At 41.5% G+C, this 25,508-nt stretch overlaps 1 protein-coding gene across 2 annotated transcripts in view; it reads right to left on the bottom strand.

The window, feature by feature from the left end:
- The window catches only part of LOC136857152 (cyclin-dependent kinase 14), a 223,194-nt gene extending 202,062 nt beyond the window's left edge, over window positions 1–21,132 (bottom strand). For both annotated transcript variants that reach the window (XM_067135573.2, XM_067135574.2), the window contains exon 1: window positions 21,099–21,132. In XM_067135573.2, the coding sequence (XP_066991674.1) occupies window positions 21,099–21,126 (28 nt within the window). In that variant the 5' untranslated portion in view covers window positions 21,127–21,132. The remainder of the gene's footprint in view (window positions 1–21,098) is intronic.
- Window positions 21,133–25,508: the final 4,376 nt, after the last annotated feature.

The following is a 25,508-nucleotide window of genomic DNA, read 5'->3' as shown; positions in this document are numbered from 1 at the left end:
TTAGCCGCGACGAACAGCATTTTGTGCGTATTTCCATTAATAATTATGTTAATAATTAAAGAAAATAAACGAAGAAATTAGCAGATAAGATAGCAAGGTTTGTACAAACAGCTTTTTTAAAATAATTCCAAGTTCCAGCTGGCTAAAGTGGAATACAAATGTAATGTTTACTCTACAAAGTGCGGGGGGGGGGCGACTGTCCCTCCTCGCTCCACCCCCTAATCGCCGCTACTGTTTGTAGACACGCCAAAGATGCAGAAAAAGAAATCTAATAACTTACTAATTTATACACGTGTAGACATTCCACTCGATGGAAGAGCTGCTTGTATGAATCAAAAACTAATACTGTTCGGTGAAGTACGTGTCTAGAAGGCATACGTCTGTTTGGAGATTCTGTTGCATTCCGACCAGATTGTCCAGATTAAAATACTAATGTCTGTGTATTCGTCGCTGCTGAACACACTAGCCATTGCTGATATGCAGACAGCAAATATAGTGCGGTTGTACCATACACCAGCCGTCCGACTCGTTGACTGAATGGTCAGCATACTGGCATTCGGTTCAGAGGGTCACGGGTTCGATTCCCGGCCGGGTCGGGGATTTTAACCTTCATTGCTAAATTCCAATGGCCCGGGGACTGGGTGTTTGTGCTGTCCCCAACATTCCTGCAACTCACACACCACACTTAACACTATCCTCCACCACAATAACACGCAGTTACCTACACATGGCAGATGCCGCCCACCCTCATCGGAGGGTCTGCCTTACATGGGCTGCACTCGGCTAGAAATAGCCACACGAAATTTAAAAAAATACACCAGCCTAGAACTATGCAGTTGAAAACGATGTTTACTAATGCAAGGAGTGCATTAGACCGGCAGCGCTGAGTAACATGCTGCGAGCGATTCTCCGTTTCTTATCTCTTTATATTCTGACGTAACCTGCCCGCTGGCAATAGTTCCCCAGTGAAAATCAGTTAGTAGACACCCCATTCATCATTTGTGCATGCGGGGCATTCATAAGTAGAAAGTACGGCGTTCGAGATCCACCTGGTACATTTCCAGAATAAATGTTTTGTCCTTATGTTTACAAACCGAAGAATTGGGGCACTTATGTCAAGAACATCTCATTTATGTAATTTGTTTATATATTCTTCTTAAAGGAACATACATTTCAAAATATTTTTGGTGTTGGTGACTATGAAAGCAAAGAAACAAACTAATCAAACACATTGAAATTAAACTTCGGTTTACATCTGCTCCATAGGACTTTCGAGCTCTTACATATTGTGTTATATGAATCTTAGGTAGGACATACAATTGTCTGCGTACTGGTAAGTCACCAATGTATAATTTCACTTTAGATCGGAGATTCTACTTCTGTGCCTAGATTTACAAATCATTATTAAGAACAGCTGTTTGCACAAATATGTGGATCGATCATGCTTAACGTATTTGCATTACGTTCCTGCAATCTAGGGATTCTCAGTAAAACAGTCAGTGTGTTTGAAAATGAAAATGAAAATCCACAGCCTGTTTCCAGTCATCTGACCGGGTCAGGAATGGAATGAATGAAGCCCCATCTAGCGGCGAGGATAGGAAATGTGCCGGCTGCCGAAGCCTGTCGCACTCCTCCGGGGCATTGATAAATGACTGACAGATGAAATGTTAATGGAGAGTGTTGCTGGAATGAAAGATGACAGGGAAAACCGGAGTACCCGGAGAAAAACCTGTCCTGCCTCCGCTTTGTCCAGCACAAATCTCACGTGGAGTGACCGGGATTTGAACCACGGTATCCAGTGGTGAGAGGCCGGCGCGCTGCTGTCTGAGCCGCGGAGGCTTCTCAGTGTGTTTATACTTACCTATTTAATTATCGTACTGTCACTCAAACAGCTCAAGCTTCGGTACGCATAACTTTACGGACTTCCCCTCAGTTCCTCAAACAGCTGCTCCCATCCCTCCCAAGCACTGAGCACTAGCAGACTGGCTCCGAAAGCATTTCGTTGTAGGATGACGATGCCTGCATTACACATTCATATGCCAGCATTGAGACTTGTTTCAAACTCGCAGCTTAGATAATGTTACTGGTTTTACGTCCCATTAACTACATTTTATAGTTTTCAGCGACGCCAAGGTGCCGGAACTTTGTCCCGCGGGAGACTCTGTATGTGCCAGTGAATCTACCGACACGAGCACCTTAAAATACCACCGGACTGAGCCAGAATCGAAACTGCCCAAGTTTGGATCGGAAGGCCAGCACTCTACCACTTGAGATACTCAGCCCGACTGTCTTAGAAGACGAGATAAGTGTAATGGCTTCAACAGACCATTAGCAACCAAATACCATCAGTCTAAAGCATTGCGTCATGTGAGTTTAGGCAGTCTGATAGGCCTACGGCCATTACAAATGAACTAGTGAGAATGCAACGGTAATTATTTAGTTTAAACCGGTGAAACCCAGACGCTTAAAATGGTTCTTTCACTGTACTCGGATATTATTATTTTGGTGCTAATTTTAGGAAAGTGAGTTCAAAACAAGGCACCATATGGTCATACTAACAGATTTGATATTATGTTGTTAGAAATAGCAGAATCCACCTTCAGTTCAAGTCTAGGTGGATGCTAACACACGTAGGCAACGAGAAGAAGTAAAACAGAATTCTTCAAACCTTCATCAATCAATTTATAAAATGTATGTCACAGGCATGTTGTTACATAACGTCATTAGAATGGCTGTCCTCACACGGCTAGGCGTAGCAATGAATATTTTATTGATCAGCCATTGTGCGTATCCAGAGCACTACACCAAATAGGGTCTATCCCACACATGACGCGCAACTCTCTTTTGCACAGTAAAACTGCGACCTGTCGTAAACCATACATAGTGCGACACACGAGAGGCATATGCTGGCAGTCCTATATCCAGAGTTGGATAACGAGTTCAGTTTAATTTTCTTTAATGAAGTATCCACGTAGCTTAAAAATTGACTGTTCTTGTCCTCACTGATATCATATTATCATTATTATTATTAAGATGCCACTTGTCCACTCTCGTTCGATTCCCGGCTGGGTCAGCGGTTTTGCCAACGGTCGTAGCCGTGTTGAAACACTGGAACCCGTGAGATCTCCGAAGTTAAGCAACACTGGACGTGGTCAACATTTGGATGGGTTGCCACGCACTGTTGGTTGGAGGTAAGGGAATGGAGGAGTGGAAAGGAACTCGCCACCCTACCGTACGTAAACTCCGGTTCAGGCACACCTCTGTGGAGGTTCGGACCTGCCTTCGGGTAGAATATACCCTTACCTTTTGTCCACTCTCGACACACTTTCACCACAGCAGCATGTCTGCGTTTTTTCACCAATACTGTCACCCTTTGTCGAAAAGCCGACGTATGTCCCGTTTTGCAACTTGTATAAATTGCCCCTTTTACTAATGACAGCAACTAGCAGACAGCCTATCGCACACCTTATACATCCACCACGCCAGGTCATGGCACGTGACGTAACTCATGGGCTACGCGCTTCCGACATCAAATTTGGAACGTGGTAGAATAATGTGCCTGAACTATGTATGGTCTCAAGTACCTAGTAAGATTGTATACGGAACGCTCAAACATACACCAAGTCAAAGTAGGTCAAAAATGTACGTACATCCGACATCGAGATTTAGAGCACAATTAATAAATACGAAAAATGACACTGATACATTCAAAATAGAACATAAACACGAAGCATTTATGTTTATTGTATTCCTTTCATTTACAATGTGCTTTATGTCGCACCGACGATGGGATAAGAATAGTACTAAGAGTGTGAAGGAAGCAGCCGTGGCCTTAATTAAAGTACAGTCCCAGCATTTGCCTGGTATGAAAATGGAAACCACGGAAAATCTTCAGAACTGCCGACAGCGGGATTCGAACCCATTATCTCCCAAATGCAAGCTCACAGCTGCGCGCCCCTAACCGCACGACCATATGATATTCTTTAATGTAAATTTAAAACATACCGATGACCTTGTTAACATCACTGGCAAGCAGATGAGAAGATGATGACATAAAGTAAATGCCGTTACCAAAGAGACTGAGCTTCGGATGAATACTGGTTCGAATTCGAGAGATGGAGACATTTAAAAACAAGTAGTCAGTTTACTATGCACGTCTGAAACGAGATGTGACATCAAATTCATCAACTCAGGACGCATAGTAGGGATAATCGTTGGGAATAATTCAACTTTCGGCTATCACAGTAGACGGATAGGTCTTCCATTACATCTAATCTATTGTCTAAAATTACTAGCATTAGTCCAAGGCAAGTCAGGATTTCTATTCAAAATTCAGCCGAGAAAATGCAATGTGTGCGATGATTCGCAAGCACGTCTGAAGTTACGAGAATCGTAAAAAAAATTATATTTGTATGTATTATAACACATTTGTCAACCGTACACAACCAGGCAGGAAGAGAAGTGGATGGTGGAAATGAGAACACTTATAGAAAAATCTAAGAGTGGATACATTCTTCAAAAAAATATTCAAGTTAGAGACGTATTGATTAGAAATTGAGCTTGAAATAAAAATTTCTTACGGAAGAGTTCAATTAACCAATCAAAAATAACTTCACAACCACGGCTAAAAATTTGTCACTAAAATTTAGCAAATCAAGCTTGTAGTCTTAAGTGACTGTTGATATAGTGATCATAGCCATGGACTTTCCAATTTTACATGGGTTCCGTGCTGTCATGCTTGACGGTAGTCTTCTCAGCCCAAGTTGGCAGTTTCGATTATGGCTCAGTCAGTGGGATTTGACGGTGCTCAAATATCCAGCCTCAAATTAGTAGATTTACTAGCATGTAAAAGAACTCGAGCGGGACAACATTCCGGCACTTCAGTGTCTCCGAAAATTGTAGTAGTAGTAAATGAGACGTGAAAATATATTTTTACGTGGAATCGAATTACCGGGACATGCGTTTTCGTTTCAAAAATTCCACTTCAATAGGCCGGGATTCGAACCATGGCTGCCTTGGTGAGAAGCCACTGACTAAGCCACTCCGCCTCAATTTTAATAAGCTTCATTCTTGCCTTTAATGAAACTAAACAAGGCTTTCTTTCTAGACCATTCGAAATTCTAGTACGGTGTTTTTTTTTCCTCATGAAATATATGTCCTTCATTGACACCACTTAATGCACTTGTTGAGAAGAGATCACAGGGACTAGTTAAAGAAACGAGCTGATGTCTCTTAATGAAAATAATATAGCCAGACTGCCGTTAAAAGAAACATGTTCACAAGTTCAGAGTCTCATTTCCACTCAAGAAGCTGTATAGGGGAGAGTTCATTTTTAATGTGAGCCATTAGCCCTTTTTCTTTTTTCTCGGCGCGTGCGACCCACAAGCCGCAGCCAGCAGAAGCGTGAACGATCGCCGCTCGTTAACAGCTCGTCTGGCTGCCAGTTAGTCCACCAAGGAACACTACTGAACAAGTACTTACACTAATAGATCAGTACAGTGTTCACCAAGGATTAGTGATCACTGGTGAACGACGTCTGGACACCAAAACATTGCCTGAAGGTTCAACGAACACTTGGCTGCAGGATGTACAGAGTATCCGAGTAGCGAAAATACCAGAGTATCCGTTACAGCGGATACGGACATTTGAAAACCTGTTCTGCACCTTTTTGACCCAAATTTTACACCTAAAATTCCTAGCTCTACTTATTACCTAGTATCGCTAGCCCTAGTAGAATGACGTCGGTTGTTTACTGATGTACTGTACCTTCAGCCTCGTTTGCAACATGAAAAACGTCGCGCGAAGGGAACTCAGTTCATTGGAAGGTTAATGTACACATTTGAACATTGCAACAAAATTAGTGACACTTAAGATACAGCATTTATTTTTATTTAAAATATATCATAATTTTGCACAAAGAAGAGAATTAGGTAGGCACAAGTCGTACATGTATGTTACTCTTTTGGTTTCAGGCAGCTAAATTTAATGACCAATGATTTAATTCAAGCATAGTGGTGCTCTGTGCAAGTCCCTGTACCACTCTAATCTGATCGGAACAACACGATTTGCATAATACGCGACGCAGTTTAACTTCATACGTTCGGTGTCAAAACTTCCATCCCTAGTGATGACAATCATCCGCGGGACACAGAGTGGCACATGCTCAGTCAACATTATAAGACGTAATCGGTCTGAATACCCTTTGTGGAAGTAAAGACAGTTACTTTTGATAACGACGTTATGTTCGGGTTCAACGTCCCGGTCGTGAAAACCAAGTAATATGGCCGAGGACGTTATTACTCTACCGACACGACACTCCAATATCTTCACGCCATCCGGCTGGGTAGCAGTTGTCTTGGCACGTCAAGGCCCATAGAGAGCCGTTATGTCACGAGTTCGTTTTGCACAGTACATAGAAAAGCACTAAATTTCAAGGAAAAACTTTACAGAAAAGTAGGAGATAATAATAATAATAATAATAATAATAATAATAATAATAATAATAATAATAATAATAATAATAATAAGGCACTCAACAGAAATTAAAAAAAGAAGAGAGGAAGATCATTAGGAAAATCTTAGCAGAAAGATACACCCAAGACGGTTACAGGTTACAATCAATCAAAACAACAGTAAAGTTCTCAAACATCCAAATTGACATTAGGGAAAAACGAATGAAATTCTTCGGTGATCTGACTAGATTACCAGGAAATCGATTGACATAAGGGATAATAGATTATGCAATCTCATTCTAGACATTTTAGAAACAGACATTAGACCAAGTAGACAATTGGGACGCTACATCAGAGCAACTACAACCAAAACAGTACAGACCAAAGTGGTCGGAAGAATAATTGTTGTTTAAAGGGGCCTAACATCTAAGTCATAGTCCCATTCCTCTTCCTCTTTCTCCTTGCCCACATAGATGTGGTTCTTCGTCAGACATAGGAAGATCGTACCAGTTCGAAATAGCAGGATTTTACTCTTCGATTGCCCCTAGAAATGATGTGGGAAGTCATGTACTGATATCACTGCCTGCTCAGTCGGCTGTCATTTAAGAGCGCTTATATGCGAGAGATCAATATCATCGGCACATTAATGTACTCATTTTTAAAGTAGATCAGCATTACACCTTAAATTCTACTACAATTGATAGACGTTAAACATATTAAAATTCTTCTTCTTAGTAGCTTGTGTCTGTAAAGTGAGGATGAAAAAGGTCGGAAGATTTCCACCTAATTTCTCATTTTCTGAAATAATTTAAAACATCGTGAGATCTTCTGAAATTTCGGAGGAACTGACAACACTTACACATTCACTCTAGTAGACCTGCAAGCAGTAGCGTTTCAAAATTAAAAATCATATGCAAGGTACTACTGAAATTCCAATTATACAATAAGTTCACATACTTTATGCATGGTGTGTACTCTTATACCAACAAAGAAAGCAGGCGTTCCATATCTGATAGACCTAGATAGCACTGGACGCCCATAGAACGATAGATGGAGAGGAGAGAGAGAGAAAATATGAGTGTGTATAGTGTTCAATGACGCTTCCGACTGGTGAAGTAATTCTTGACTCGTGAAATGAATACACTGTGTCACAATCATAAGCCAGCCATAATGGATAATCCAATTTCGAGCCAAACAGAGCTCCATTCACAGTAGATTTATCTCGCACCCATTAAAAACTTGTTTCCCAACATACGATTACAGACGGATGGGATGCAGTAAAATTAGTAAACACTGGCATGTAATTAACGAACACATTAACGAGGGAGAGCTAAACAAGTCTGGAATGCTTGATCATTGTGTGCGCTTCCACGATGCCTCTCATTTCAACCAGAAACACTCTTGAGATGGAAAAAATCGAGTATTTTGACTACAGCAACTTAAACCGAGTGGTCTCTGTCGCGTAGCGGTGAGCTTTCATTCGTGAGATGGTGGATTCGAATCCCAACAGTCGGCAGCCCTGAAGGTGTTTTTCTGTGGTTTCCCGTTTTCAAGCCAGGCACATGCTGGAGCTGTATCTTAACTACTAATTGTACAAAAATATTCAATGTGTTAGTACGGCGTTGCAATTTTTGCTTTACGTCACACCGACACAGATAGGTCTTATGGCGACGATGAGAAAGGAAAGGATTAGGAGTGGGAAGGAAGCGACCGTGGCCTTAATTAAGGTACAGCGCCAGTATTTGACCAGCGTGAAAATGACAAAACACGGAAAGCCATCTTCAGGGCTTCAGTGGTCTCGAACCCACTATCTTCCGATTGCAAGCTGATAAGTGCGACGTTAAACCACTAACAAAAAGTTGTAAAAGAATACGCCATTTAAAGGTATTTTCATTATTTATAAACATAACATACAGTTCTGTAAACAGACAAGGTTCTCTGCAGCACTACTCAACTCAACATTTCTTATTCGTCTTATCCTCTAGCATCCTAAGCTACATCTGACGGACAAAAATAATCAATTTCATTTTTTGGTCTCTATGAATGTTCAATAGGACTATAAATTTGACAAAAAAATAATTCCATCCCTTAACAACGTTAGGACGGTATGAATCACCAGTGATACATCCAGACACTATGGAGACAAAATATTCTAATCTGGATGATATACACTCATGTTCATAAAAAAGAAGAACACCTTGAAAGACTAGAGATAGGAAGTTCATATTCACAGGACATGTGCATTAGTATGTTCTGCAGAAATGATTAGCATTTGAACCATGTCGGCCCTCAGGTTCAAGGTCCACATCGATATCTCGGCGCACCACCGCCGACTGGTAAAATGTGCCTACGGCTATCGTTGTCGCTATAAACCGAAGGTGTTTTTCTGTGGTTTCCCGTTTTCAAGCCAGGCAAATGCTGGAGCTGTACCTTAACTACTAACTGCACAAAAATATTCAATGTGTTAGTGCGGCGTTGCAGCAGACGTGCAGGATGCCTTGCAGACGTATGCGAGAATCGTATCGTCAAATGAGTGAGTTTGAAAGAGGGGGCATTATTGGAATGAGAAAACGTGATACATCCCTCCGGGAAATTGCTGCTCGTGTGGGATGAAGTGTGTCGGGAGTGCAACGGGTTCACAGAATGGTTCACAGAAGGCCGTACAATACGACGAGATGGGTCTGGTTGCACCACCCAGACCACCCCCGGAGAAGATCGACACCTCATCCGAATGACATTGCAGGACAGATCTGCGTCCTCCTCGACTCTGGCGCAACAGTGGAACAGTGTACACATCGTACACTATCGGGAGCGACAGTCCGTCGCCGTTTATAACGGCGTGGGTTACCGGCGCGTCGTCCACTTCTCCGCCTACCTTTGACTAATGTGCATGAATATGCTAGACTGAAATGGTGTATGGCAAGACGTCACTGGGGACAGGAATGGCAGCAGATGGTGTTTTCGGACGAATCCAGGTTCTGTTTGTTTGAAAATGATGGCCGCATTTTGGTTCGCCGCAGACAGGGGGAGAGGCTTCACATTGACTGCATTCGCACAAGACATACAGCGCCAAGTCAAGGCCTTATGGTGTGGGGTGCTATTGGGTACAGCCACAAATCACAGTTGATGCGTGTCCAGGGCACTGTGACCAGTTTGACCTACGTGAATGACATCCTGCGTCCCGTAGCCATACTCTTTCTGCACGACACCCCAGACGCCATATTTCAGTAGGATAATGTGCGACGACATATTGCTGCACGAACACGTGCCTTCTTGTTGTCACAGGATGTCAGACTGTTGCCCTGGCCCGCCCGATCACCGGACTTGTCGCCGATCGAAAATGTGTGGGATATGGTGAAAAGACGGGTGCGGCGCTGTGACCAAATGCCAACCACTAAAGATAAACTGTGGAACCAGGTGAATGCAGCATGGATGGTTATACCTCAGGACGCCATTCACGCCTTATACGTGTCGATTCCATCAAGCATAGAACAAGTTATCAGTGCCCAACGAGGACCCAGTGCCTACTAGGCAACATGACACATGTTGAACTTAGCTGACTGCAATGCTAATCGTTTCTGCAGAACATACTATTGAACATGTCCTGTGAATATGATCTTCCTAGCTCTAGTCTTTCAAGGTGTTCTGTTTTTTATGAACATCAGTGTTTAAATTTTCAGTAGAATATTTTATTTTGGTATTTTAGGATTATAAGACTGTTTCTTAATAGTATATAGCTACATAGAATGTTAATAAGGAAGTTCTTGATAATCTTAATTAAGTTCAGTATTTCAGAACAAAATAAAACAATTTATTTCCTCGTAAAACAACTTCGTAGAACATCTTGTCTGTATTTGATACATGCCGCTGCCAGGGTAAAATTCATAAAATAGTGGATCAGTCGTATCGTCCATTTGTTTGTTTGGTTTCTCACAGCATATTTTCCCTGTACTCTGTCCAGCAAGTCAACTCCCCCATGTACTGATTGCACTGTTTCACATCGTGGGGTCGTGGAACTTGAATGTGACGTGCACGCTTTTTGACCAGCGCTTACATTCACCAACTGGCTCAGCTCCATACTCACATGAGGCGACGTAATGAGGCTTGTTGTCAAACCACTTGGTCACGACTAACTTCCCATCTCTCCTGACAACTTGATCAAAGGTGCCTCTTCCTTCCTTTCTCATGGCTAGGTCCCGTTTGAACTGAATACCTTTGGCTACGGCTGACCATTATGGACCCAGTAGCCACTATAGATCTGTGGCTAAGGAGGCTTTCAAGAAGTACCAGTGAGGTAAAATACCTGATGAGCCAGGAGGGAGTGAATCACAGTTTTAGCATTTTCGTACCACCTAAATCAATTTCCAGAGATTATGTCCCCCACGAAATCATGAGGCAGATGGTTGTAGTGGTGGTGGTGGTGATTACTGTTTTAAGAGAAAGTAAAACTGGGCAACCAACCTCTATATAATACTAACAGGAGATAAAAGAAATGGAAGGGGTCCGACTCTTCGAAACACGAATGGCCACCGGCCAAAGAAAGAAAAGGGCCAAGAAGGGCGTGAAAATGAAAGATTCCCTAGCTCTCGCAACCTAATAGCGCCGGGGTCGGAAAAAACAAGAGTTAGCCAAGTGTGGCTGGCTAGGATAGATGAAAGTGAGGAGTCTGGCACAAGTAAGCGAAAGTAATGCCAGGACTCAGCTAAGGGCCCCAGTGGTCACAAGCCCACGCTCCCAAGTTAAGAGGCCCTGGGGCAATCAAGAAGCAGACCAGTTCGTGTGGCCATGACGAAATATTTCAATCCATTTTTTTGGTTTTACGTCGCACTGACACAGATATGTCTTTTGGCGACGATGGGAGAGGAAAGGCCTAGGAAGTGGAAGGAAGCGGCCGTGGCCTTAATTAAGGTACAGCCCCGGCATTTGCCTGGTGTGAAAATGGGAAACCACGGAAAACCATCTTCAGGGCTGCCGACAGTGGAGCTCGAACCCACTATCTCCCGATTACTGGATAGTGGCCGCATTTAAGCGACTGCAGCTATCGAGCTCGGTATTTCAATCCAAAAGGATTGGGTTTGCCTAGAATGCACTGTCGCATCTTCACTTGGCCGTGAAAGGTTATAATTTGTTCGTCAATGGACACTTCTTTAGTTTGAGGATGTTTCACACATCCCTCTTAAATTGTGTCCGGGATTGGCCGAACATTTCGAAAGCTGTCCTGCTGTTTAGTCTCGTTAGCCACTGCATTGTCATCAACTATTTTCAGTGGATTTCTAAAAATCAAATCTGCCCCTAGAGATATCTGCAATTAAGGGGTAACGAGTGGTTCGCTCCCAGCACATCCTTATCCGCGGAAAACCCAACAAGGATGCGACAATTGCAGAGCCCTAGTAGCGTACTTGCAGATTTCCTCCCCAGTACAGCCCAGTGATTTTCCTGTTACTGCCACGCGTCTGATACTCATGTGCTCAAACATATCTTCAAGCAGCGATGACTGAACATGTTTGGTGAAATACTCCAACTAGCGATGTGAAGAGTCGAATACTTCGTCAACTCGAGTGACTCCTATTCGGAAACACTACCAACTCGAGTCTGGACTCGAGTTGACGAGTCGACCGGGTAGGGTAGGGAGAGCGACACAATCACAACATCTCGTGAAAGAAGCGTGTAAGGAAACTCGAGATGACGAGTCGTGCAGGGAGAGCGAGACGAGACGTCGAGACCATCGTTATATCTCGTAAAAGGGGTGAGTGAGGGAACCCCGAGTGCTTTCTGTGTGCGCAGAGTTTACTCGAATCTTTGTTATGACTGTGCAGAATGCACATTTGAGTAATGAAAACGAAGACAATTGTACTCGTAGTAGTTCGGTACTGTAATGCATTTTCTACCAGAAATCACATGCTGGTTAAATTAACGCTGGCTGGCAGCTGAAGAAAACATTAATAAATAAGAAAACAGAAATACTGAGTTTTTCTCAAACGTGAACCAAATAATAGTCTCAACCCTTTGTAAAGAAAACTAATTCTGTAACACATTACACTAAAGCTAAAGGAAAAAGGCTTAATAATTGGTAAAAATAAAGTTAATAATGTAACTGGTTTCTTGCTTAGGTTAGGCACCGATCAAAGAATAGAAAGCACTCGGCCGAACTCGGGACATTTCGTATCTTTGCCCTCATGTAGGAAATGACGAGTCGAATACTTCGTCAACTCAAGTAACTTGTATTCGAAAACTCTGCCAACTCGAGTTGGCGACCATCGCTATGTCTGTGAATGAGATGGGATGCGAAAGTACATAACTAGCTATTATTCTTATAATTGAATGAATACTCTATAGTTGAACCTGAGTTCTCTTCCAAACATTTAAAAGTCCGGCCCCGCGGTGTAGGGGGCAACTCGTCAGCCTGTCACCCAGCGGCCCCGGGTTCGATTCCCGGCCGGGTCATGGGTTTTGGATTGTAATTGATTAACATTCCTGGCCTGGGGATCCTTAACGTTCCTTGCCTCCCATTCAACACTCTACACTTCCGCTATTCCACTTACACGCAGGTTCCTCTCAAATGGTGAAAGTAGTGGCAAAAGATTTTCGTAGGTCGACGCCACGAACAAATATAATTTCACAAACGATCGAGAAGGCAGTGAATGATGATGTTCGCGAGTAAATACCTTGCTCAAGTTTTGGTATTTAATAGATGTTCATAATCGTTACATTAGTGTAAGAGTGATCAGAAGTAAATATTTAGATCACCTACTATATTCTTGTAAGTAAGATACCTGACATTATTTCCGTGGTCCTTGTGTGAAGTGACGAACTATAGAGATAACCTAAAACCCTTTGTTGACCCACTCAAAATGGCCACCTCTCTTGATAGAGGTCGGCATTTATCGAATTCAATGAATGAAAAAATCAATGATATTTTTCCTCAACAGACACCATGCAAGCCAACAAATAATAATAACAACACCGTAAATAACCCTCCACATCCTAACAGTGCATCAGGTAACCAAATGACAACCGTCACAAGTAGGCCTAGTAACGAACGTAATTCAAGGTTAAGCTATTCTGCTGCAATACAGTCGTACCCCTCCAAAGAACAAGCTATTGTAATCGAATCTCATGACGGGATCAGTATCAAGGATTATGTGCTAGCTATAGGTAAACTTACAACCCCTAGCAACATTCGGTTTGTTTCACGTATATCGAACGGAAGGATATGCATCTTTCTCTCTAGTAAGAAAAATGTCGAAGATCTGATATTGACAAACCCTAAGATCTTAATAAACAATGTATCACTGGAAATACGACCCCTTCTAACAAAAAACAAGCGTATTATATTATCCAACGTCTGTCCTGTGATCCCAAACTATGTTATTGAAGAGGAATTGTTAAAACTCGGTGTGAAAATCATGTCTAGGATTACCCCAATCAGAGCAGGTTTGTCAATTCCTGGATTCTCCCACATTTTAAGCTTTCGAAGACAAATGTACATTCAGAATGAAGACTTTGATAAACTCCCCGAATCCCTTCATCTCGAATACGATGGTACAAACTACTGGATTTACCTATCATCCGATTCACCCACTTGTTTTCTTTGCCATACCGAAGGACATCTGGCCAAAGATTGTCCTAACAACGTATCACTTCCAAAAGATGAATCCTCTTCCAATAATTTTCCTCAGCTCCAAGAGATTTCACAAAAGTCACAGGTCGAAAACCCCAAAACAGACATCGGTACTTCTAGCTCTTCTAGCTCACTCCCAAAAGATAGGCCTACTCAAGAAGCCACTTCAATGACCAACCCTGACTTAGCACTTAGCCAAGTCTGTAATGATCCTCCCTCCTCCAGAATTCAAATTGAGAGAGAAATTGCAGCACCTATGGAAACACACGCCACCCCTACAACAGTGAATTTTCCTGGATGTAAAAGGCCAATTTCACTAGCTAGCAGTGAAACAACTAATCCAAATCCTCCTGATGGCAACAAATCCATACTAGCCTCTCCTGAACAAATAGAAAACCGTAAGACAAATCACACTTCCAAGAAACCCAAGACAGACACGCAAAAATCAAGGATATGCTCCTGCCAGTAAAACAAGTTTTGGAAGCTGACCCATCAATATTCCCCCTCAGCTACCTACAGCTCCAGTCCTTCTTTGAAAATACAGTTGGTGCCAAGGACATATCAGAAATTGCTTCAAACTACACACAAGACTTAGAAGGTCTTGCTAAAGCCCTTCAAAAACTCTATCCTTAGTATACCGATAAAAGCATAAAAAACAAAAGCACTCGAATAGTAAAAAAACTACTGAAATCCGCCAGTCAAAGTGAAGACCCAACGCATATCAATGTAACGCCAGACTATTCCAGCGAGGACAATTCCTTCCCAGTATAACAATGGAGATAAACCTCGTTCTGCTTTTGATCATTATTATGGCAACATTACTCCAATGGAATCTTAACAGTTATCGATCACAGTTAGAATATCTACAACTCCTAATAAACAAACACCAACCATCTGTTATCTGTCTCCAAGAAACAAACTTTCAGAACGACTTTGCTGCCAATCTAAGACTCTACAGTGTCTACCACAAAAATAGAACTAATGTGAATCATGCGAGTGGAGGAGTAGCTACTTATATCAAAAACAATATCTATGCAAAGGAAATTACTGTTAACACTAATTTGGAAGCTGTAGCAATTTCAGTCCATCTACCACCTTCTCTATGTATCTGCAATGTTTATATTCCAAACAGTTATTTGTTTCAAGGTGACGATCTACGAAACCTTATCCACCAACTACCTAAACCATTCATCCTAGTAGGCGACTTCAACAGCCACAACACGTTATGGGGTAGCCATAGTTCTGATGCAAGAGGAAAAGAGATAGAAAAGATACTTGATGAATTTGATTTAATTCTAATGAACTCTACTGCTCCAACTCGCTTTGACATAGCCCACGGCACCTGTAGTAGTATAGACCTAACCATCTGCACACCGGACGTAGCAACCCTTTTCAACTGGTCTGTTTATTCAACACTCCAAGGAAATAGTGACCACTTCCCGATACTAATCAATAATGAAAATTCTTCTGTCAACTCCTCATTTATTAACAACTCCAAATGGAACTTAAATAAGGCAGATTGGACAAAATTTAGGCAGACAGTCAATAACCACTTAAAAGACTTAACCCCTCCAAATGATTTCCCTTCTAAGCACATAAATATCATTGTTCAAGATTTCACAGAAGTTCTTGTTAAATCTGCAGACATGAGTGTTCCAAAAGTAACCTCAAACTCCTTTAAGAAAAAAGTACCTTGGTGGAATGACACTTGTAAGGAGGCTATTAAGAATAAGAATCGTGCTTTCTACCTCTACAAAAGAAAACCCACACCTGAAAATAAAGCCCAATTTCAGAAATATAGAGCAATCGCTCGAAAAGAAATTAAACTCAGCAAAAAGAATTCATGGCTATCATTTGTCTCCTCGCTAAGTTCCCAAACCCCACAAAAGGAAATGTGGAATAAACTTCAAAGAATAAATGGCAAATATAATCACTTCTACATTACTTCCCTCAGAAACTCTGTTGATGGAACCTTCATAAACAAACCTCAAAACATCGCTGATAAATTAGCTGACACATTTGCCGAGATCTCTAGTGACAAAAATTATGATCCTGAATTTCTCCATACAAAGAAATCCAGTGAATCCGTTGATCTAAGGAAAGCTATCTCTGACCCTAACTATAATCTAAACGATACTTTTCAACTACAGGAAATAATTACTGAACTTGACAAATGTGGCAAATCTAGTCCTGGCCCAGATACAGTCCCTTATGAATTTCTAAAACAGCTTCCACTAAGTGCAATAAATTATCTTCTGGCCATTTTCAACCACATATGGAGCTCTAAGACATTTCCTGACCAATGGCGAAATGCCATTGTAGTTCCAATACCCAAACCAGGGAAAGACAACTCAATTGCAGAAAACTATCGCCCTATTGCTTTAACTAATGCGATGTGTAAACTCATGGAGAAAATAGTCAACAAAAGATTACGCTGGTATCTCGAGCACATAAATTTCTTCAGTAATGTGCAAAACTGGTTCCGTAAAGCACACTCCACAACAGACACTTTGATAAGTCTGGAATCTGAAATACAGGAAGCGTTTCTCAATAACCAACACCTAATAGCAGTCAGTTTAGATATTAATAAGGCATATGACATGGTATGGAAAGACTATGTAATCAAAGTTCTAATGACACATAATATATCTGGAAATATCCTATATTTCATTTATAATTTTCTCCAAATGCGCCGAATTCAAGTTAGAGTAAATGGAATGCTGTCAAAGGAAGTAGTAATCAACAATGGAGTCCCACAAGGATCAGTTATCAGTGTAACACTGTTTCTTGTGGCAATTAATGGTATAGTCTCTAACATCCACTCACCAGTTAAGTGTTGCCTTTTTGCTGACGATTTGATAATCTTCTGCCCAGGGAAAAACATTACAACGACTCAACTCCTATTACAAGAATCAATTGTAAATATTCAAAACTGGACTAAAACCACAGGATTCAAATTTTCTAAAACTAAAACCAAATGTATTCTCTTCTCCAAAAATAAACATACTATCGCTAACCCTGAATTATATATGGAAGACCATAAAATTGAATCAGTTAAAACTATTAAAATTCTAGGACTTCTATTTGATAACAAGCTCACCTGGACCCCATATCTTAAAAATCTTAAAGACGAGTGTCAAAGAAGAATGAATATCATGAAAATTCTCTCAGCAAAAAACTGGGGAGCAGACTACCATGTCCTAATGAACACATACAGAGCCACAATCAGAGCCAAACTGGATTATGGCAGTATAGTATATTGTTCTGCCAGACCATCTACTCTTAAGATCCTTGATACCATCCAATCTTCAGCTCTTCGAATTGCCCTAGGAGCCCACCGCACCAGCCCCATAGCTAGTATAGAGATTGAAGCCAACGAACCACCACTTGAAATCAGACGTAAACAGCTGAGTTTGACATACGCACTCAAGATAGCTGGTACAAGTAACCAACACTTGAAAAAACACCTAATTTCAAAGAGACATAAAGGAAAACTAACTGGATCTCAACCCCAACCCTTTAACATCAGAATATCCAATCTTCTCAAAGAAATAAACCTCAGCCTTCCACCCATTTTATTTCCACACAACTCACTAGATACCCCTCCATGGAAAACTCATTTGCCTCCAGTCAACTGGGAATTGAACAACAATCTTAAAGCTCAAACTGACACAGCAAAATTCCAACAGTTATTTAATGAAATTTGTAATAGATGCTCATCATATAGTGCAATTTATACTGATGGATCAAAATTCAATGAGAGAAATGGTTGTGCAGTGAAATATAAAGACTATAGTAAGCTATACAGATTACCAGATCTTTTTACAGTGTTTACAAGTGAACTGTATGCTCTTAAACAGGCCATGATTCATATTTCAAAAGCAAGCTACAACAACTCATTCATAATATTCTCTGATTCCAAAAGTGCATTAACTTCAATACAAAATCCATCAACAACACACCTACTTGTTAAAGAAATTCAAATGCTGTACCACAAGATCAAGATCGCAGGAAAAAATGTTATTTTTATGTGGATCCCATCTCACAGAGGAATACCAGGCAATGAATCAGTTGATCAAGCAGCAAAAGAAGCTACTAGTCTCCCAATCAACGACCGTCAAATTGCTACGCCACATTCTGATATCATCGCTTATATCAAAATCAAACTACACGAACAATGGAAAATGAACTGGCTTAAAACTTCCACTAGCAACCTCCAAAAAATTAAAATGATATCTACAAGAACATATCCTCTCCAAAACCTCACCAGACATGAACAAGTCTTAATCTCCCGACTAAGGATAGGACATACGAAGATCACCCACAACTATCTCCTAGAAAAGAAACAACCTCCCACCTGCAGCAAATGTAACTGCTCTCTCACTGTCAAGCATATCATCTCAGAATGTCAACTGTATGACCATTGGCGCCAACACCACAACATACCTAAAGGAATGGAACTGACACTGTCTTCTCCAGCACTGAGTCATCAAGTCATCAACTTCCTCAAAGACACTGGCTTGCACTCCAAAATGTAATTACATTATACTTATTTTTTTCTTTACATTTTTATAATTACAATATTATTATTATTATTACCATTATTCTGTAATCATATGTAAGAGTCGCGATAAGACCTTGGAGTTAAAGCGACTATAAACAACCCTAATAAAAAAAAAATATATATAATTTTTATAAAAAAAAAACATTTATTAAAAATCGACCAGTCAATAATAATGCCGTGTGGCCTCCGGAGAGGCCTCGTGCAGATCTTTCAATTTGACGCCGTATAGACGACCTGCTTGTCTGTGAGGATGGAACTCTACCTTTGATGAATTATAATGCTGAAGACGGCACACACGCCCAGTCCCCGAGCCTTTGGAATTACCCAGTTAAGGTTAAAAATCCCCGACCCGGCCGGGAATCGAACCCGGTACCCTCTGGATCAAAGGCCAGCACGCTAACCATTTAGCCACTGAGTCGGATGATCAGTCAATGAACAGAAAGCACTCGATCTCCCTCGGGATGATACGGGCGAGTTCATGTCTCTGACTCGGTGTCCGGACATTTCGTACCACGGACATTCGGTACCACTTGATTTTTGAGGACATTTCGTACCAGCTAGGTCGTTATCTACCTGCGAACGGTTTTCCCGTAATCTCCAAATATTTACGCCAGGACAATCCGTACCACTTGATGTCAAATTGGAATTCCATTTCCACGCCAGCGGGCGTAATGAACCTAACAGGCACACTTTAGAAATCAGAAAAAAAAAAAAAAAAAAAAAAAAAAAAAAAAATTGCTGAAGAAAACTTCTATACAGTTTTAATATGTCCTTTCCCTGCCGCGTTTTCCTACACATGTGGGGTCGTGGGTGCGAACTGCGTCGCACATGTGGATTTGGCCCTGTTTTACGTCCGGATGCCTTTCCTGGCGCCAGCCCTATGTGGAGGGATGTAATCACTATTGCGTGTTTCTGTCGTGGTTGGTAGTGTGGTCTGTGTCTGAATATGAGAAGGAGAGTGTTGGGACGGACATATACATCCAGTCCCCGAGTCAGAAGAATTCATGAGAAGCGATTAAAATCCCCGACCCGGCTGGGAATCAAACCCGGGACCCTCTGAATCGAAGGCCAGTACGCTGACCATTCAGCCAACGAATCAGACTATACTTACCACTTATGTTAACGTAAATAGGGCCTATTATCGAAACTTTGAAGTATAAATCCTGAAACAATAGAAGTCATTACAAATAGGTACACATCGTGTTCGGGCGCAATGTGCAGCTTGTATATAGCCCCCCCCCCCCCCCTCCGGCGAATGACGAATACGAGATGAGAATTAACACGTGTGCCAGTCAGATTAGTTGTACTCGACGGAAGGTTATAGTGGTCACACCGTGCGGAGGCTTCTGCGCCAGTAGTGGACAATGAATAACTTACGAATAACTTACATATGAATTACATTCAATAGGATATTGTTTTTTCTTCGCAATATTTCCCACTTTTTCAAGTGGTACGAAATGTCCTCTCCTAAATATTTTAAAGTCATCGGCTGATACTTCGCAGGTAATCAGGCGGTCAAGTGGTACGAAATGTCCGGTGGTACTAAATGTCCGTGGTACGAAATGTCCTAGAACCCTCTGACTCGGGTAACTAGGGAGCGCGTCAGCGAGTGAGGTCTTAAACAGAAATTAACTCGAGTTGACTCGAATACATGTTTTACTAGAGTTAAACGAGTTTAAATATTCGATTCGTCAAATCACTAACTCCAACGATTTTTTTGGGGGGGGGGGGGCTTCATTTGGGTAGTCTGCTGGAGCCTGAGGATTTCCAATAGCAATAGGGGATGATTCGAAGCTTAAAAAATAAAATAATAATTACTTAGATAAGTAGATACGTGAATAAACTGAATAATGGACCGTAAATTGAACGCACACAATTGTATGCAACCAGCCTGTACCTCTGACATGAATACTTCCTACAGGAATTTCAAATTCATTCTCCGAGTCCGATGGAGAACTAGCATCATCATCAACGCTCACTGAACTCGGTGAACAACCCAAGGGCTCATCATTAACACCGTCGTTATCGGGATCTTGCTCTGCGTCTGAAGAATCTGAGTCAATTTGGTCTACAAATTCCAATATATCTCACTGTATTTTAATCCTACAGCAAAATATTGTGGAGTAATTTCAAGGGATAGTCTGTTTACGGTGAAAATTACATCAAGTCGGACATTTAAAATAGAAAATTTGTACATATCATGGGAAATCATTTTCATAACGTTTTGACACGAAATATATCTTTACTGAATTTGAAAATATTTGAACCTGTCTGTTCATTTCTGCATTGCTGTATTGTATTGGTAGCTACCGGACGTATCATCTACGATAATCGGAAAACGGTCACGAATTTCAAATTCTCCTGATCACACATGACGAAGCGAATAATTTCACACGACAATACGCCAATTTGCAATTGTAGTGAACATAATAAAAATGAAATCCAGAATGTATATAAATACCTCTTACTGTGCTGGCCATGACGAACATATCTTCCACGACTGTAGTTAAAGACCTGCCGTCACCTCTGCATTCAACAAAGCAAAATCAAACAATGGACATCTCGCAGCGCACACGATACAGCCGGCATTCCATAAAGAGCAGGCACCGTTAGGCTACGTCCGCACCGGAGGTGGCTTGCCTGAGTAGGTGCCTAAATAGGTGCGTAGATAGGCGCTAAGGTAGCATAGGAGGTGGTCGCACTGCCCGGAGCTGCGATTAAAAATGTATGTCGAAGTTAGGAAGAAAATTACTTTTTATTGAAAATTCTAATTTGAAAGTCAAACTAATCTACCGGCGTCCTTCTTGTTGGGTACACCAAGTAGAAGAGTTTAGGTCTGTGAATGGGGGGTTTCATCTTCTCAACGTACAATTACGGAAACATCCGGACACATTTTATGAATATTTACGAATGACTATGGAAACGTTCGATATTCTGCTTATTAAAATTCAAGAAACACTGCAAAAGCAGAACTATAGAAAATGCATATCTACCAAAGAACGATTCGTCGTCACTTTAAGGCAAGTTTTTTGTTTTTATTACATACTTAAATTTTCATTTTAAAGAAAGGCGCGCAAGTCGAAGAACAAGTTATTTTAAGTTTTGCGCATACGTTACTATTAAACTTGAAAACTCGTTTTGGTCCTTTTCATGACCATTCAAATGCGGAAGTTCAACCGGTGTAAGTGTCGAAAACCCTATGAGTCACGGTTTAGAATCCGATGAAATAGCCGAGTTGTGTCATGCTGAGATTGGAATTACGAATTACGAATCAGCCTGTGAATCACTAACAAACAAGGAATCAAATAGCTGCTGACTATGCTCGCTTGAGTTGAATGGAGACACCATCGGTCGAAGAGACTGAGAACGGTTACTTCGCTGGGATTCGACTTGTTCCAAATCTATTTCTTAATCTTTTTTTTTTTATAGTGGCTTTACGTCGCACCGACACAGATAGGGCTTATGGTGACGATGGGATAGGAAAGGCCTAGGAGTTGGAGGGAAGCGGCCGTGGCCTTAATCAAGGTACAGCCCCAGCATTTGCCTGGTGTGAAAATGGGAAACCACAGAAAAACATCTTCAGGGCTGCCGACAGTGGGATTCGAACCCAATATCTCCTGGTTGCATGTTCACAGCCGCTCGTCCCTAACCGCACGGCCAATTCACTCGGTCAAAAATTTATTATGCTTGTATACAGTCCTATACGACATTTAAAGGCATAATAATATTGACAAAAGTAAAGGACTCAGATGATCACACGGTGTTGCACGTCTAGTCTCTAAATTGTAAAATCTGGTAAGCTATGAATGGGGACTGCTACACGTATTGAACGGAGGGAAAGCAACAAACTGTATACACAGAAAATATATTCAATAGCTTTTAATGCTATAAATACACACAGAAAGTGAAAAACGAAGCACAATTCCAGGCTATCATGCACATCTTTCCTTTTTTTTCTTTTTTGTACCAATTTGCTTTACGTCGCACTGACAAACATAGGTGTAAAAATTTGGAAACCATCTTCAGGCTACCGACAGTGGGGTTCAAACCTACTAACTCCTGAATGAAGCTGACAGCTACGTGGCCAAAAGCCTGCAGCCACTCGCTCGGAATCATGCACACGATTTTTTTTTTATATTCGGTTTCAAAGGCATGGCCATTCAGTGAAAGGAAAATGGCATCCCTTATATTTCGTAAAACATTAATTTCAGTCTTCAAGGTACGATCCAAAGAATCTCATTCACACCGACAGGGGAATCAGTCGCGAAGTCAGCCCAAGTAGGCCAATTCACATGACAATAAGTGTCACGCAAAGTATTATTTTATACTCAAGGGAATGGATTTCAAGGAACCATACCTGTGAAATGATATGCCACTGCCCTTTATGAACCTTTCTATGCAACCACAAGCTGCACATGAGACTGACATTTCCCTTCAGAGAAGTATACACTTCAATTTATCGGGAAGCTCCAGTAGCGACAGTGCCAAACAATCCAGCTTTTGCCAAACAGCGCGCTCACTCAACTTCGCACGCGACTGCAGCGCCAGTGCTACCTCTAGTGTATTATTTACTAACTCTATGCATATATCTTTATCTGGTTCTTCCAGTCTGAATGAACCGTGTTGTTGTTTTATGTACCTTGCGAACAATTTGCCGACTACCTAAAACCAACTAGGTAGGTGATTTTAGCTGCCTGCGGAGATTGATTACCTCGGGTCGAGTAGACGTATTTCAATCGCCTTGACAGAGAATACTGCAATGTATTCTAATTGTCGACAAATTGAACGTTAGGCACATAAAACAACACGTTTCAACCCAGAAGAACTAAATAATTCAGCAGACCGTGGAAGGTTCACATGTTTGTTGGGGGTATCTACAGAGTTTGTATCTACATAAAAGGCGAATTCTTTGATACAGCCCGCCTGGTGGCCATGGTCGTTAAGGTGTTAAGGCTATATGGTCTGACACGTGGTTAGCCGGTTCGAGTCCCGTTGGTCGCGGCATGATAAGAGAGGCGGTGGTATACAATTTATAATCACTAGACTGCATGCCAAAATCCTGAATTAAATTCCAAACCTTTCCGCAGTGTTTATATGGAATGAAGGCATACGACTCTGTTGGCGGTGATTCGTCTACGGATGAAGACGTTAAGCCTTGAGCAGACACCTTGGTGCTATTCAACAGGAGTAAGCTACGTGCCGGCATCGTGTTTCATCTTCTCCCTGGGCCGATGACCTCGACGTTAGGCCTCTTTAAACAACAAGCAACAAGCATCTTCTCCCTTCCTACTATCATATATCACGTCATTCATTCCATCTCATTAACTCCTCTGATGTGGTCAGGAAAGGCGTTCGGTCGTAAAAACTCGCTACGAAGATTCATCACAATATATTTTTGCTATTTGCTTTACGTCGCACCGACACAGATAGGTCTTATGGCGACGATGGGATAGAACAGGCCTATTAATGGGAAGGAAGCGGCCGTGACCTTAATTAAGGTACAGCCCCAGCGTTTGCCTGGCGTGAAAATGGGAAACAACGGAAAACCATCTTCAGGGCTGCCGACAGTCAGGTTCGAACCCACTATCTCCCGGATGCAAGCTCACAGCAGCGTGCCTCTAACCGCACGGCCAACTCGCCCGGTTCACAATATATTTGCATGAAATTACCTCATTCCATGTCAGAAATGCAATCTCTGCAGGGAATGAATGAATTTATTTTACTTCGCAGCGTCGATGAAATAGGAATGGCCTAGGAGAGGGAAGGAAGCGACCGTGGTCTTAATTAAAGGTACAGTCTGACCCCATATAGAAACGGGATAGGGTTGACCATCTATACTAATAATTAATATTATAAAGAGGAAAATTTTGTATATTTGTTTGTAACGGATAGACTAAAAGCTACTGAACCGATTTTAGAAATTACTTCACCTATAGAAAGCTACATTGCCAGTGAGTAACATGGGCTGTGTCTTATTTTCAAAACAATTCGAGGTGGGGTGGGGGCGACGGGGGAGATATAAAAATATAAAAATAATAGGCTAATATAGGCGAAATCGAATGTTTCGTACAAGGACGAGACAAAGCTCATTTTAAGCCCCTTGACGCAAAGAACAAAACTCGGTAAGCCCTACGGGCCCGAAAACCATGTTTTAAGGCCCTAAAACCAACCGTTCTGGAGATATTTGCACCACACTACCCCTGCTCTAGGAATAGGATAAAGAAATGAACTGCCGTGACCATTACGTCAGCTCCAGTATTCTTACAGAAGCGAGATTATCTACAATATATCACAAAAACCTAACATGCTACAGACATGAAAATTGGTATTTGGAATCTCCTTTGAAAATAAAAAAACACAAATTTTTGTTTCCAGAAAATCCACTTAACGGGTGAGGGCGGGGTGAAAATAAGTGAGGAAGGAGTTGAATTCTTTATACGAGGATACATATATCTCAGAAACTGAAGATGTTACAGACGTTAAAACTGGTACTTGTAATCTCCTTTAAAAATAAATGAACACACTTTTTTTTTGAAAAATTCTCTTAAGGGGGTGAAATAATAAAAAAAGAGCGGGTGAATTTTTAAAATGAGTATCTTCTTCTTCCACCACTTTTCCCACACCTGTGGGGTCGTGGGTGCGAACTGTGTCGCTCATGTGGATTTGAACCTGTTTTACGGCTGAATGCCCTTCCTGACGCCAACCCCGTCTGTAGGGGTTCCTGTTGTGTTTGGTAATGTGGCGTGTTGAGTTAATATGAGGAGGAGAGTGTTAGGATAAACACAAACAATCTGTCTCCGAGCCAGATGATTTAACCACACGCGATTAAAATCCCCGACCCAGCCCGAAATCGAACCCGGAAACCTGTGAA

Source organism: Anabrus simplex, chromosome 1 (genome assembly GCF_040414725.1).
Source record: "Anabrus simplex isolate iqAnaSimp1 chromosome 1, ASM4041472v1, whole genome shotgun sequence".
Classification (NCBI taxonomy): Eukaryota; Metazoa; Arthropoda; class Insecta; order Orthoptera; family Tettigoniidae; genus Anabrus; species Anabrus simplex.
Note: the sequence above shows the minus strand (reverse complement) of the source record. Positions and strands in the feature narration are given on the sequence as shown.